The sequence below is a fragment of the Falco naumanni genome, chromosome 4 (assembly GCF_017639655.2).
Source record: "Falco naumanni isolate bFalNau1 chromosome 4, bFalNau1.pat, whole genome shotgun sequence".
Lineage (NCBI taxonomy): Eukaryota > Metazoa > Chordata > Aves > Falconiformes > Falconidae > Falco > Falco naumanni.
This window is the reverse complement of record NC_054057.1, coordinates 88593313-88609885: the sequence shown is the minus strand read 5'-3', so window position 1 is coordinate 88609885 and position 16573 is coordinate 88593313. Positions and strand designations below refer to the sequence as shown.

General features: G+C 38.0%; 1 protein-coding gene across 12 annotated transcripts in view; it reads right to left on the bottom strand.

Moving 5' to 3' along the window:
- UNKL (unk like zinc finger) overlaps positions 1-16573 on the bottom strand; it is a 60302-nt gene that overhangs the window by 30325 nt on the left and 13404 nt on the right. For 11 of the 12 annotated variants that reach the window (XM_040593427.1, XM_040593422.1, XM_040593420.1 and 8 more), the window contains 4 exons: positions 15011-15146; positions 14158-14275; positions 9857-9941; positions 4259-4413 (listed from right to left, as the gene is read on the bottom strand). In XM_040593427.1, coding sequence (XP_040449361.1) covers positions 4259-4413; positions 9857-9941; positions 14158-14275; positions 15011-15146 — 494 coding nt within the window. The remainder of the gene's footprint in view (positions 1-4258; positions 4414-9856; positions 9942-14157; positions 14276-15010; positions 15147-16573) is intronic. The other variant, XM_040593430.1, reaches the window with a different exon arrangement.

Sequence of the window (16573 nt, the reverse complement as noted above, 5' to 3'; positions counted from 1 at the left end):
TAGGCCTTTGCTGCATATCATCACCTGACTTAGGTACACTGCAGTTTGGTACCAGTAACCAAGAGACCTGATGTATGGAGAAGATCAGCAGTATAGCCCTAACCCATGACTGAGTGTGTTTTAAAGAGAGGTGATAAGACTCTTGAATTTTTTTGGCTGAAAAGTCTCTCAAAATCATATATATTTTCTATTGCTGTAATAACACTGGAAAGCTAATCAATCAGCTAGAGAAAGTGTACAAAGCAGCAACTGTGACTACGCTTGCACGCACTGAGGCAGCCTGATTAATTCAACTCTTAGGGCATTATGAGAAAAACCAACATAGAAGACCATTTGGGTATGTTAAATTGCAATATATTTGCAGAATATAAATGAGAACACTTGAAATGAAGGGATAAAATTCAGGTAAGGCAGAAGCTCGTGGCAGAGTATGACACATCTGTATGGGATGCAAAGGACTGCATGCCAGAGGTATTTTCAGCAAAAGTGACTGAGGAAAGGGGTAGACAGTAAAAGTGACTGAGGAGAACGGGTGCTTAAAGATTACTGGATGATGAAACATTACACAGGTAAAGATTCATGGAAGGACATGCTAAAAATAATGGAAATACAAGCAAATATGAAGAAGTGGTAACAACCAACTTCACTAACCAAGTAGGGCATCCAAGTTTAAATGGTGCAAGCAATGCATCTGAAACATGGATCACGCTATTTCAAGACTTACATGCACAGAAATATTCAATAAACCTAATCTACTGTCATTTCCCATAATGAGGAGTTCAGCTACATTAATTTTACCAGTGCAACAGATTAATGATAAGGAAGACCCTCTTAAAGTTAAATAAAGGCTGAAAAAAACAAGATTTATGTCATAAAACCAGGAGTAGTAGGAAAAGGAGTAAGAAGGAGTGCTCCTTCTGGCAATTAGATGACACCAAGCACAGCACAAAAGAGTAGTAATGGTTAAGAACAAGCAGTAAGAACTGAAGGTTGCTGGTGCAAATGCAGCTCCTAAAGAAGACACAAAGGACTGGGAAGAGGATGAGTGAATTTGTTGCTACAATGCATAAGATGACTCCAAATCTCACTTGAGGCACTTCACAGCTCTGACGCAATATGAGAAAAAAATGTGTATGCCACAAAAGCCAATGTAGGACTTGCTAGAGCAACAGAACAAAAAGAAAGAAAAGAGGCAATGGCGAGTGTGGAGAAACAAGCAGTACTAATCAGAATGAAAAATTACAGTTAAGGGAAATACTGTACCACGTTGTGTAAACTGCACCGTGGAGGTTAAGTACATTTAGATGATACAGCTGGTGGAGTACAAAGCAAAGGGAGCTCAGGCTGGAGAAGAACAGTACTATCAAAGATCACGTGATGAGATGAGACTGATAAAAGTATAATATTAGATGCTTCAAACCAGAAGACAGAACATGGGGTAAAGAAACAGATGTGTGTAGAAGGTCTTCATGGAAACTGAACTGACACTTACCAAAGAAGGCTGAAAAGTAGATTATCTCCTGACTGAAATGTAAGCGAAGGATAAAGCAGAAGAATGACTGATGGCAGTCCAACTGACAAAGCAACTTCGATGAAGACGTCAGGGCACAGTATCAGTGAGATAAGAAGGTATGTATTTAAAAACAGTTTTACAGCCTCCCTCACTATCAACCTGGATCATACAGAATCTTAATGGACTCATTCTTCTAATATTTACAGTTTGCTATAATTTGTTATAAATATGGCAATTTGTTAGATTGCCACATATAATAGAATTTGGCAATAATAGTATTGCCACATTCTAGAAATGGGGACCTAAGCAACCTGCTCACAGTCAAAGAGGAATTTTTTGCTTTTGATCAAGCAGAGAACTGAGTTTAGGTCTCTCAAGCACTACCTGTTAGAGCGAGCCCACAGAAGGCCATGAAAATAGCTGGAGCACCTCTCCTATGAAGACAGGCTGAGAGAGTTGGGGTTGTTCAGCCTGGAGAGGAGAAGGCTCTGCGGAGACCTTATAGCAGCCTTCCACTACCTAAAGGGGTCTTACAAGAAAGCTGGAGAGGGACTTTTTACAAGGACACGTAGGGACAGGACAAGGGGGAATGGCTTTAAACTGGAAGAGGGTAAATTTAGATTAGATGGAAGAAACTCTTCACTGTGAGGGTGGCGAGGCACTGGCACAGTTGCCCATCCACAGGATGCCCCATCCCTGGCAGTGTTCAAGGCCAGGCTGGATGGGGCTTGGAGCAACCTGGGCTGGTGGAAGGTGTCCCTGCCCGTGGCAGGGGCTTGGAACGAGATGGTCTTCAAGGTCCCTTCCAACTCAAAACATTCTGATTCTATGATTCTACATCATCCATTTCCCCTAGAAGCAAATAAAATAGTAGGGTACTCTCCCAGTGCACTGTAACAGAATGTGCGAAATAAATTTTGGAAGATGAAGAAGGAGATCTTGTTTTTAAGACACAAAGGAAGAGAGGCATAGGAAGTCCAATTTCAATTTCATCATGATAAACCCCACTAAAATTAAGTTTACTTGGAGCCAGTGTCTGACAGTGATGAGAATGAAAACAAAGGAGGGGACAGAAGGACAGACAGCTTATTGAAACAGAGAGAAAAACACAAACCATGAATGTAAACAAGTTGCTGGGTTAGAGAAAATGGGGTGAAGAAGGAAACAAGACTGATTATTTAAGTACTAAAATTCAGCAGTTTACAGCAGATGCAGAAGGGAAAAGCAAGCTAGCAAAAAAACCTCAAGAACTAAACATGGAAATACAGAAGACCAACCTGCTAATGAAAAATCAGGAACTGAATATTCAAAGAACCAGACAACAGAAGTGCATTGAACAATGCTGCAGGTAAGTCAAGTGAAAGAATATTTTGCCAAATATCAGAAAAAAGGTGGCCACTTGCAATAAAACTTCAAGAAGAAAATATGGGGAAGGGAGCAGGGTCAACTTTTCCATTTTCACACTTGAACACTAGTGCAGGCAGAGACTCACTGAACACAGAATGGAAAAATATACACAATGTTCATCAAACTACTAATGACTAACAGAAAAATGCATGTATATGGAAGATTCCCCATAGCTGGAAGATGTATCAGAATAGTTAGTGTTTTCAGCTGTATCTAAAACATTCACGAAAGGCTAAGAAGCTTCTGGGAGAAGAGACGCTTTTATGAGTCTCCTGAAAGCTTCAGAACCTTGGCAACAACAAAATTAGCTTCCTAGATAAAAAGACAGACCCTCTCTCAGAACCTTTCATATACAGAAACAGACTTCTGCACTGGGAACCAAAGATAAAATACGGGCATATTGGTATCTTTATTCTCAACCTACGGGACAGCAATATGAAGCTGCATGAAAGAAACCCAGGAGTTTTAACAATTGCACTATTTATTGGCAACTCCTTTTAAACATTGTTTAAAATATGTCCTTTTATCTAGTTTCTAATGAAACAGTATAGATCAACAGACTTGGAAAGCTAGAAGTGAAAATTCTGAGAATGTGTATGTACTTATGACTCTGCAAATGAGGTAAAGAAAAACACAAGTCAGGAAAGAAAGAGATGTCACTATTGCTATGTATTATTTTGCAACAAACATAAAATCTAACAACAGTATCCATTCCAATTGATACTAAAAGGAAGACAGTAAAAGCTCTGCCATGTATCTTTGTCCTTTCTCTCCCTCATCCTTAACTGATAAAATTTGCTAATATAAACTACATTTATCACTTTTGTAATCAAACAGCCTTCTACTACCAAACACACTGCATATACTGCACCATTGTAATACGTTTTAGGTATAAAGCATGTTCAGGTAGGACATCAATTCATTCCTAATGTTAACAAATTAGGGCAGAGAAGAGGGCTGGAATCAGGCAAGATCTTCCATTAATAAAACCTTTCCTATAGAAAAAAAGAGACATGTAAATTAAGCTGTCCTACAGTTGTGCATTTGATTAACAATTATGTTCCTCTCTGTAGCATTCAAAATACTGCATTTAAAGACAAAAAACAAGAACAGAAAACACAAATAATACATAGTTAAATCTGGTGCCAAAGGCAGACATTCCGTTTAGGCTTAAAGTACTAATTAAATATTACTGCCTGATATTTGCTATAGCTGTTTTTTTTTCTCTTTTGCTGAAGTACAAATAAATAAAAACCAGACATTTAAGAAGTAAAATAAACATTGTATATTGGCACAGTGATTATTATTAGTAACTTTTCCAGAATTATTTACACTTACATTTCCAGACTGCCCACTGCTATTTGTAATGCTGTTTGTGGAGTTAAGACTGCTGCTCCATTCATTTGCAATTCCTACGCTGTCTGCTGAAAACAGGTGAGCGCCTGGCTTTGTTTGACAACCAGTTTGCAGTATGACTACATTCATGGTGTCCTCTGTTGAAGGAATCCCCAACAAATTACACACAGATTTGATACTTAGCTGTGTGAATTTAACAATTACATACCTAGTACCAAACACAGCACCTATCATGTGGAAACAACAATCACACACAAGAAATCTCTTTCTTTTAATATAAGCATAAAGGCAAGGTAAGAATAATACAATTCACCATTACATATTTGCGGCTACCAACATGTGATACTCTTATTTACTTGCTCTACCAAAACTGGTGGGAAGTAGATTGAAATTAATATATTTAAAGTATTCTAGATTTTGCTTTATTTTCTAGAATCTCTATCATACCAGGGCTTAAAGATAACATTTTTAGAACTCCTGACTGGAAATGCAACAATAGTATCATAATTATAAGGTTCTTTATTTTTCCAGTCTAGAACCAACTGACTTAAATCATAAAACAATGTGAAGAGAACATGGGACTCATACTACTTAATTTAAAAAGCAACAATAACCTTTAAGAAAGTTCATTCTTAACTTATACGTAAATTATGACCAATGACTTGTTAATTTTCATACCAGAAAATTCAACTCAAGGTGACTGAACAATTACTTCGCAGTTCGCCAAAGGCTACTTTGTTAAACTATTAAACATCTTTGACATTTGATTCTTTAACTGTGCAATATATCAAGATTGAGACTTCTAGTTTTACAGGCAAATGATGCGTTAATAAAAAATGTTTACTTTAGTAAGCAATTACAGTTAATAACATTCCTCACCTCATAATCCACACACACAAGACATCAAAGTAAAGAAGTCAGGACTGAGAACAAAGTCTCTTAATATGTTCTACAGGTACGGCAAGATTTTTTTCATCTCTAGCCACTACTGCATTTCTGAAGGAGTAATGATAAACTACAGCTAAAAATCAGATTTAAACATTTCTCTCTAGCAGAAACAGTAAGTAGCTCTGACAGAGTGTACAAAAGTGCAAGCCACAGTAGAAAACAGAATGAGCATGAGATACATAGACAGACCTCTTTAGAGGAGATAGCATAGCTGAAGATTGTTTCTGACAATGGGGGTTCTTTGTATCTAGTGTTTGCCTTCTTACTATACGGTCCAATGCTTTACCAAACATTTCCAGTATTCCATAAATTACAAAACCAGGGACGCGGCTCACAAAAGAGAAAGGAAAAAGCTACTAGTAAGTACCCCTATACTCACAAGTCTAGTCCAGCCACACCAAAAAAAAAAAAAAAAGAAAAAAAGAAAAAAAGAAACCATAGGGATTGCAGAAATGGTGTCACTAGACCTCTGCCATTCTGCCTACAGAATGAGAGTGCAAAGAACAGTTGGGAAGGTAGAAACAGATGCACTGACCTTTTGTAATTGACTCTCACTACATATCCCCTCATTGTACAGCTGCTTGCCCAGAGCAGTACAGCCAGCCACCTTATGTCCAGTCAACCCTCACGCTGTCACAGAAGTACTATCTGATTCATGCTCTCCCTTAAATCTTCATTAGCTTTTTTTCCCTGACACAACCACATACACATCCAATATTCTATAAGTAAATGTAAGTAGTCATACGATCCTAAAAGGGTAGTATAAAACTGCCTTCCAAACATTTCAAAGAGAAATAATCTCTCCTTTCTCTTTCCAAGGTATTTAGGGAGAACAGCGTGATTAGTTCTTACTACCAGTAAGCGGAATAGCAAGTCACACAGACACAAAAAATTCAGAATGTGTGCTTCTACATCATTCTGATTTGTTCCAAGAATAAACAAAAAACAACCATGGCCAGCTGCACAAAAAAAGTTGCAAACTCTACCATGTAGACTTCTCCCAGCCTAACTATTTTCTCCAAGACCTATGGCTGTCATGGAAGGTTGCAACAGACAGAAAAGCAACAGTCTCACATGGTGGCCTCACGGTGATCTCATGGAGATCACTAAAGCTCATGGAGATTAAGATAGAGCCCTCAAAAACCCTTCAGCTCTCCAATGCCAGTGCAGTGGTGGTTCAGGGATTATGCATCAGTAGCCTAGGATGCTATGTACAACTAAGAGTTGTACTCTCTCTGAGATAAAACTTTATCTGCTACATAGCCTCTTCAGAATGTGCACTAACAAGGCTTGAGTATTATGAACGTAACAATTACCACAGTCAGGCTAAGTCTGACCTGGGAAATCCCATCTGTCATGAAGTCAGGAGTAAGGATTTTCATTATTGCAATCTTGGCACCAATAGGAGACCAGATTTCAGACAAACAATCTGGAAGCAAATGTCTTCAGTAACAGAAGCTCTTGTACAGGAGATGTGTCCCTTGAAGTGTTTCCAAATTCTTACCAGCAGATTTGAGCCTGCTTGTGCTTCTGTTTCAAAAAATTTCTATTTTTTGTTAAGGTGCCAGTTGTAGTCAGGCAGTCAGTGGACACATGAGTGCCACAGAGAGGTGTTCATTATTTTAAGAGTCTGTTACTGAAGCGTCCCAATGTACCCCAGCTATTCTCTGTTTTGCAAAGGATGTCAGGGTGATATGTCAGACTGCACTGCTTCTCTGCCTTTCAGGATTGGGTGTCCTCCCTCATGTCATCACGAAGCGTCTTTGGGAGTACACTGGACCTAGGGCTTCAGTGAGTGGGGGGAAAAAAGCAATGAGTGACATTTATAAGACAATACTATCTGCAGCCAGGGCCTCAAGGAAAAAGCAGTCTTGGAGGAATAGTAATACTCCTCATAATCTTCACAAAGGAGGGAGAGAAGTGTAAAAAACGGTCAGCTGGTTCTGAGGAAGTCACTGAGGGAAGACCAGGAACGCTATTACAAAGAATGTGTGCTTCCACAAATTATTTCACATAGAATGATAAAAAATGGTAAGATACATGTATGAATGGCGGGATATCTTCCTCTACCCATCCCACATAGCTAGGGCTTCACTGAAGTTGTATGGAGAACACCCATAATTTGTGATTCAAAGAGATCCATGAACCAAGAGTGTCACACTTTTTATACTGATGATGACAACTACAGCTCTGAAACCATTCTGCCCCCTTCCCTCATATGGAAGGGATATAAATCATTTTATTCTACAGATGCAGGAGGCAGGATGTTCAGAGCTGCTGAACTCAGCTTAAAGCTGTTGTCAACAGCAGAAAGGCACTCTTGCTGACAGTAATCAAAACCCTAAATTCTGATGGACTATTCAGACTGCCAGAGACGGGGTGGGTACTGTTGTAAGATTACAAGTTCATTTGTCAAGATTTCCCTTATACAGTTTTCATTCCAGATGATGCAACCTAAGGAGTTCCAGAGCATGCTGGTTGAGTCATACAAGTCTCTTCTGATAGACCTAAAATTCTGTCTAATGCAACTATGTGGAGAAACTTAAGCTGCTGCTTCTCAGTTGTCACTGCTAACATGTTCAATGTCTCAGGAATTCTATCAGAGCTCTGGAAATTTTTAAAGAATATAACAATTCATCCTACATAGTAGAAGAAAGAACGGGACTGGGGTAGTAGAAGGATTAGAAACAGATCAGAAAGGTATCCCTTAGGGATAATAAGATCAGCATGCTATCTTATAAAGTTTGGACTCTCCTTCAGTCCTTTTTATCTTTAGCCTGGGAAATGCTTAACTTTTCCTTAGAGATGGAAACCTTGGTTATTGTCAATGACAGTTGCCTGTGAGAATGATTCCTCTCACAGGAATCAAGCATCAACTGGACTGTTAAAAGATACTAATGACCAAGACACACAGAAGCAGATCATGATGAGGTCTCAAAAGAACCGCAATGTCCAAGAGCTCTGCTGAGTTTATCCTGTACGCTCTCCACGCTGGAGAGGCAAGAAGGGAGGCAGCATTCATTATGCTCTAAGGAAGAGAACAGAGAATATGTAGTCTGCTCTCACAGGAGTTTTGTAGCATGTCACAATTATACCATGCCGTATGTATGCCGTGAATTTGTTTAAATCACTCTCTCTCAGTTGTTTCAGAAAGAAAAAACATCTATCATACAAAGAGACAGCAAACCCAATGCCATAAATTACTTCTGTAACAAATTTGTATTTTCAGACCTTCTTGAGTCAAAGAAGTACTTGGCAACCCTGGCAAACTATGAAGGACTTGATTAAGGAGACAGCCCCAACAACATGAAAGTGAAGGCAGTGAGCTGCTTCAGACATGAAGGAACAGTCAACACTGACTTCATTGTCATAATGTTTTGAAGAATTGCTAGGTCTTAGAATAATGGGCTTCTTGAAATAAACACAGGAGGTGTTTTACCCTTCCTCTTCTCTGAGTAAAAAAAACACGGAAAAGTAAAATTGAACATCCCACAGAAGTTAAAAGACAAGTTGACCGTACCACAGATTCTCAGAAACAAGAGCTGTGGGCAGCAAGACTGACTCCATTCACTGACAGTCTCTTGGGTAAGCAAGTGACACAACGGTTGTCTAGAACATCACATTTGCCTAGACAGGCTAGACAGAGAGAGGAGACTGCCATTACTTATATTTAGAGAATCATAAGATAAATACTACTTAATTGCAGAAATTTGGAGCTTTCCAAAGTAGGTAGGGTCTCTCATACCTCTTCTCAGCTCTAGAAGCAGAAGGCAAAAAGTAGGAAAGGAGCAGACTTTTTTTTTAATTTTTGAAAAATAAATATGAGTTTTTACTGATCGTGTAATCAAGCAAAACCTACGTAATCAAAAAAGAAAAGATTTATAACCTATAAGAAACCAGTTACATAGAAATGCTTCAAGTTCTGCCTTGCATCGCAACTGAAAAGGAGGCATGAATAGTTCTGGCAGCAACTGCTCACTTCACATTCTGGAGTACCGGAACTGTGTAAGGGTAACTTAAATTGATATTACTGTTAAAAAGAATCTGAGGATGCATACCCAGAATTCATCTGCATAGTTGCATACTGAAGAACTGAGCGCTCTCTTGGAAAAAAAAAAAAAAAAGTCCCTCTTCCTTTTTTCTGTACATAATAGTTTTGAGTACAGTGAAGATGTGTTTGGGCTATGGAGGAAAGAGGACAGCTCACATGATTTTCTCTGCAGTTTTTTTCAGTTTTGCTAAGGCCCTAGTTCTGCAAATACTTGCAAGGATGTTTAACTTTTACCCGAGAAGTTTACTATAGGTTTCAATAGGACAGCTAATATATTTTGAAAAGTCAAGCATGTGTGTAGACAATTGCTAAATCAAGCTCAGGAAGTTACAGGTACAAGCTGCATTTGTAAAGAAAAGCACCTCCTGTTTTACTGCTGATGCAAATTTGATGCAAATGATGCAAGCTTCCATGGTAATGTATAGTATTAGAAAACATGGAATGAATTTCTAAAAACAACTGACATCAAATACCATTTATGCATTAAAATTAATGATGCTAAGTCACTCCTGCTACTGATGCTTAGAAATGATGGTTCATTTTTATGAACACTGATACAAAATAACCGTTCTCTTACTTACTTTCAACATGTGCAAACGCACAAAATGGACCACGTGGGCAGTAACCTGTTTGGCGCATGTCATTGCACTTTGTAGATTTGTATATCTAAACAAAACAGAAGGGTGGTTAACCTAAACATCTGTTACATAATGAAAAACAGAAAATTTTAAAACCTTTAAATAAAAAATTCTGAATATTTGCTAACAAAATATATTACACCATTTTCTCAGAAAATTCAGTTCTTATGATGGTTTTAAAAAATCAAATAGAAGAGCAGAATTTTAAGAAAAGCAAATCTGAGACAAGAGAATCTTAAGTCTCTTTTGTACAATAATAAATAGTAAATAACAGTAATATTTTAGAAAAGCGGTATTTAGACTGCTTTGGATTTCCATGTAAAGAAACAAGTCAAACACCAGGAACAAAATTTTCAAAGTCACTTTTAAGGAATCTTCCAGGAGAAATTATGTAGCAGAGCAGTGTACACAGCTGAAAAAACAACCAGCATGGTTTTTCTCAACACAGTTCCTTCATTAGGACACCTCTAATATTCAAAATCACCCTAACATTCAAATGTCCTTCTCTAACCTGACTGAGTGCATGAGAACTGAAGTGATACTGCCTGTTCATGACAGTAATGATTATAAAAATTGCTACTAAGATCCAGATTCAGTCTATTGATCTACCAGGATCTTTAATGATGCTTGGATCTCACAAGGCTGGAAGGAGGGGCTGACATATTATCGTATTAGAACAATATTAAGAACCTATTTAAAATCACATAGATTCTTTAGAAAAATAATTCTGTTGATTTTTCAGTCTGTGGTAAATAGCAGAGGGATCTTTTTGTTCCCCAAACCTTGGTATTGTGCTCTTTGGCTTTCAGTGTCAGTTGAGTGATTCATGACTCAGTAAGTAATAATTCTTAGTTCAGAATGCCACTTTGTTGGCATTTTTGCATATGCTATGTAAAAAAATGTTTACCTTGGAGTTAAGCATTGAAGAAAACACACAAAATGAAATTATGTATTTTAAAAAAAAATCAACAACTGGTTCTATAAGCTCTTTATTTTAGAGCTATTTTAAGCATATTAGATAAATTTCCCTCTCGTAAGTGATTTTGAATTGAGGCTGAAAATGTAGTTGCTATATTCACTACTAGTCATGCATAACCCAAAGATCATCCGAGAAACTATGTTTATCACTTTACACATGATTTATTTTTCCTTGAACTCTGAACAAGCAACAAAACATCCATACTGCAGATAAATATTTACCCAAATGACACGCTTAAACAATGCAATGGGACTGATCTTTCCACGACTTTCACCGGGAGCTATCATAGGCATTGCAATAAAAGGAGGAGTCATTGTGGATACCACACCTGAACTAGGAAATTTAGCTGGGCCCATCTCCTTTCTTTCCTGTTTCCTGTTTATTGGTTAAATATAAAACCCTAATGTTGTATACACAATGCTAATGATGCAAAAGAAAAAAAAAATCAGAAGAGCTGACTTCCAAATAATTTCAACAAAAGATGTGTGATTGGCAATTCAGTCTTAGTTTGAGGTCCTAGTCAAAAAGTAGCCTTCCTGATTCTATGAGCTACCCAGATGGTGTGGAGTACCTTCTGGTAAATGCTACAGATATAAGAAGTGCTAATATAGCTAATACCAAAATACTATGGGGACAGAGCTTGCACCTCAAAGACTGATTCTGGAGATGGACACATCGTCTACACATAACAGTATTACAAGACAGACAGCAAACTCAAAGAACTAAATCTTTACAGAAGACTAACTTCCCAGTCACAGCCAAGAACACAGCTGCTATCCATTGCCGTGCCTTAAGCCCACTCAGTAACTCAGCCCCACGCTGCCACTCGCTCACTCCTCCTACAGCCGGATGGGGGACAGGATTGGAAGAGTAACTGAGAAAACTCACGGGTTGAGATAAAGACAATTTAATAGGTAAAGCAAAAGCTGTGCACACAAGCTAAGGAATTAATTCAGCACATCCCATCGACAGGCAGGTGTTCAGCCATCTCCAGGAAAGCAGGCTCCATCACACGTAACAGGGACTTGGGAATACAAATGCCATAACGCCAGATGTCCCCCCACTTCCTTCTTCTTTCCCCAGCTTATATACTCAGCATGATGTCCCATGGTATGGAATATCCCTTTGGCCAGTTCAAGTAAGCTGTCCTGGCTGTGTCCCATCCCTACTTCCCATGCCCCTCCAGCCTTCTTGCTGGCTGAGCCTGAGATACTGAAAAGCCCTTGATTTAATACAAACGTTACCAAGCAACAACTAAAAACATCCTTGTGCCATCAACACTGTCCTCACACCAAATCCGAAACACAGCACTGCACCAGCTACTAAGAAGAAAATTAACTCCATTCCAGCTGAAACCAGGACATCTATTAACAGCAGAATCAAGCTGTTCCTGAATGTGATAACCAAGATTCCTGGTCAAGTGGCCTGTGGCAGACCCCCACTAGAATGTCACCTGTCCCTGCCCTCCCTTTAAGCCTGACCCACCAGCTCTCAGTCAGCTCCTCAGCCATCCCCAGGCGGAGCTCCATGCACTCCGGGTAGTCACTGACATAGAGGGCAACACCCTCTCCTCATCTTCCCTGCCTGTCCTTCCTACAGAGCCTGTAGCCTTCCGTTCCAACACTCCAGAAAAGCCACATCACCCTGTCTCCGTGATGCCAATAAGATCCCATGCCCCACAGGTGCAAACACATCTAACTCCTCTTGTTCATTCCCCATGCTATGTGCGTTTGCATGGAGGCATTTAAGTTGGGCCACATATATCTGAGCATCTAAGTAGCTCAGATACTTGAGAAGAGCAAAAATAGCTGACTCAGGTCACTGCATGTCCACTAATTATTCAGTCTATCACCATTTAGATTAAAGAAAGAAATGGGATAAAATTAAAAGTACACTTGGCAATGGCACATCATGGTAAGACTCACCACGTAACTTTGATAAATCAAAGGTCCTTCTCTAAAATGGAAATGTGGTCATTGTAGTAAGGACTTCAATAAAGGATGTGGTATGATTAATTAAGATAATGAAGAACATGACTCTTACTAATGTTACATATCTGCTGTTAAATTGAGTAGTGGAGAGGTAACAATGGATGGTATGAAAGAGGAAGGCAACAGACAAAACTAGTGGCAGAACTCAAGGTTCTGCCTTGTATTTTAGCACTTCCATTCATAGCTTTGTTATAAATAAAAAGTATGATAGCAATACTAAGCAGGAAGACACCTTTACTACAGAAAAGGGCTGGGATATGATGCAGAGGAAATTAGATGGTCTGCAGTAAATCTGGACTATAAAATCTCTGATAATCAGGACAGTGACATTCTGGAGCAACATCTCAAGAGTAGAGATAGCTGACACCTATTTAGTATTAAAGATGTAGCTGGTCAAGTTATGATAGGGAATGTACGGCATGAAGTTTGCAACAATCTTGGAGTTAGAATACTAAGAATTCCTTTCCTAATATGGTCTTGAGATGCCTTCAATAATCTTCATAATTGGAAGAGAAATCAGCCATTGCTGGAAAGGTCTTTGCTTATACCTTACGAAGCACTGAACTTTCTAATGCAAGAAATTACATCCTGCTCTGAATTCTTAATGTCTATTAAAAGGTCCCAAAATGAAAACAAACATCCAGTGTTGTACAGGCAGCTTCTAGCACAACATGTCTTTTCAGTATCATGTTTGTTTCCACTAACTGGCACATACTTTCATAGTGTCATGTAAGAATTAAATCTTAGCAGACCTCAGTATGGCACTGCTCTCTTCCCTAGCATTTATGCTCAAGCATCCAACAAAGTGAGAATGACTTTGCCTACAGAGGAATCCAAAATCACCTTGTTTCTCTGGTTACTTCAGCCACTAGGAGTTTTCTGCTCTTTCCACCTCCTCCTGACCTATTAAATTTCTCTTAATTATTTGCAATAAAGCTTTTTTAACTACATTAAAAATTGAAATTCGTCCCAAGTTACGGAGTAGCAATTACTATTGTGACTTCATCACCAACTCAAGATGTTAGGTAAAAAAGAGAACACACTTATTTATGCCCAAATCCAGAGAACATTAATTAGTTTTTCATAAGCAGTACAGTGAAAACCACAACAGTACAAGTAACTATTTCTTAGCAAATTTTGTATTGATTAAGCAAATACCTCAACGACTGGAAGTGTTGAATGAAATGTTCATGTTTTTCATAAATAATATCTTCAATAATCTAATCCATAATACGTTTGAAATCACTAAACCCAAGTAGAAACATAGTTCTTACCTCTGGATGAAACTGCTGCTCTGTACGAGAATGACAATATTGACAGCTGTCCCCACTTTCACACCTTGAAGGTTCACCCCATTCATCTGCGTGTTTTACACTGGGGCAAGGAGTGGACCTAGAAAAAAAGTGATGTTCAGAACATAGCTGTATCTGCTTCCTCGCACAAGTCTCAAACAACTTCCTACTAATTCTCAGAATCTTAGGTTCTGGGACCTAAAAAGTTGCAAATTCTGAGAGACTCTAACTTTTTGGAAATTTTTGGACAGAAAGATGAGCTAGTAGGATTCTATCTATCTTCTGTCTAATGACATTTATTCACAGTCCTGAGACTGTCAAGCAAAGCCCGTTTGTATCACTGCACAAAAACCCACGAAAAAAACCACCCACAGTGTACGAGAATGATATAAAATGACGTAATGACAAATGATGTAACAATGAAAAGTAAGAGAGGAGACGCATTAAATTTTGGTCCTAAAAATATTGCCTAGAAATGGAAAATTATAGAACAAAACCAGAAAAAAAGACTGAAATTACAATTGATCTTTTCATAACAAAGAAGGTTTGTTTTGGAGTCTAGTGACTCCAGTTTTCACTAAGAACTACAGTTTTTTTTTTCATGCTTCACAAGAAGGGTATTTCCATTACAGCTTCACAGGTTTTGTCTTCAGAACTTTCTTGAAATCATTCTGAACAGATATATTTTTTAAAAAAATATTTTATCAGAGGTATGGGGAAAGATGTGGTTTTACTCCATTAGGAATATCCAATTGTATTACAGAAGAATCAAAACAGATCAGTCCATTAACAACTGACTGACCAAAGAGTCTATTTGCAATATGTATTTATGTACCTGTATTTGAATTTTCTGGGGTTCCGTCTTCTATCTCGACTATTGTGATAGTGTGGACATGCATAACCCTGGCGGCAGAGTCTGGGTGGCTTGGTACATTGTTCTGTCTTGTAGCCAGCTAATACAAAATTTGTGTCTGTAAACAGGTCAACAATTAAGAGAAATAAACAACTAAGTTTTGCATTCAGAGTGTCTTTAGTGAGGCTTAGGTAACACATTACTTTTTGTAAAAAAATTATGGTTCACAGACCCCTTCATTCTTATAAAACTTAAGACTCCTGCATTTTTAAAAATTAAAATCTAACACATTTGCATGCAAAGCAATCTTCATTACTTTTATCTTCAATAGCAATATTACAATAAAGTACACAAATAAAGCACTAGCAATCTATTGGTTGAGAAACCCTCTGGCAATTCTCATTACACACATTTAACTTTTTTTTTTGAAATGAATACCTGAAAATACATTATTTAAGTAAGGAAAACACTAAAAACTGATACAATTTTTTATCTGGATTTCTCTTAAGTTTATTGTTGACAGCCCTTATTTCACTAAAACTGCTTTCATGTTAAGGCATGTTAAGGTGGTTCGGTAAAATCTTCCTGGACAAATTCTAGAGCCTCTTCTCTAGCTTTGCCTCTGTCTCTACATCTTTGATTCCTGGAAGGAGGAACTAGGAGATGACAAACAAGGTTCTGTCTAGAAACAGAGAAATTCAGAAAAACAATGCAGCAAGTAAAGAAATCAGAAGGTACAATTTAGCTAATGGCAAGCATGAGTTTGTGAGAAGTAAATCATGTTAAACCAATCACACTTCTTCCTAAGGTAGGAAAATGGATGTAGGTAAAACAGAAGCAGTCAATGTCACATATCTTGATTTCAGCAAACCTTTTAGCCTAAGATGTTCTCAAAAACAAACTGCACAATATTACAAGACTCCTGTAGGTTTTGTGGAAAACTAGCTGATGAAACATCCTCAAAGAAACATTAATGATGTACTTTCAAATGGCAAAGATTATTAATCAGAGTATCACATGGAGTCTATCTTTGTTCAGTTCTTTTCAATAAGCTCTATTAAAGACTTAGGAAAACAGGCTGAAATCACTAGTTGGATGATTTTCAATCCCCAAAAACTATGTGCAATCTCACCAGATTTACAGGGATTGACAGAAGCCATACAACATTATAAACCACAGACCCGTCACAATGCAAGGAATGCAATAGAAGTGCTTGTAGTTACTCAATTTTGCTGTCTTTTTACGTCAAACATCCAATATTTTTTGATCTAGAGCTGACAATTAAGCTCTATGCATTATCAGTACTTAAATAGTTGGAACTTACCTGCAGACTTTAAAAATATAGAGGCCACAAGTTTCATATAATTATCTCCCCTTGAATTCCTTAGAGACAGCATCTTCATGTGACCTCTTCCTGTATTACTGTCCCCACATGAATTTTGTGAAAGTAATTGTTAACTGGCAGTCTTTTCTAAAGTAAAATATGGGCAAGAGCTCTAAGAATATCTGATTGATACTAATATCTTTGGCTACATAATAAGCAAG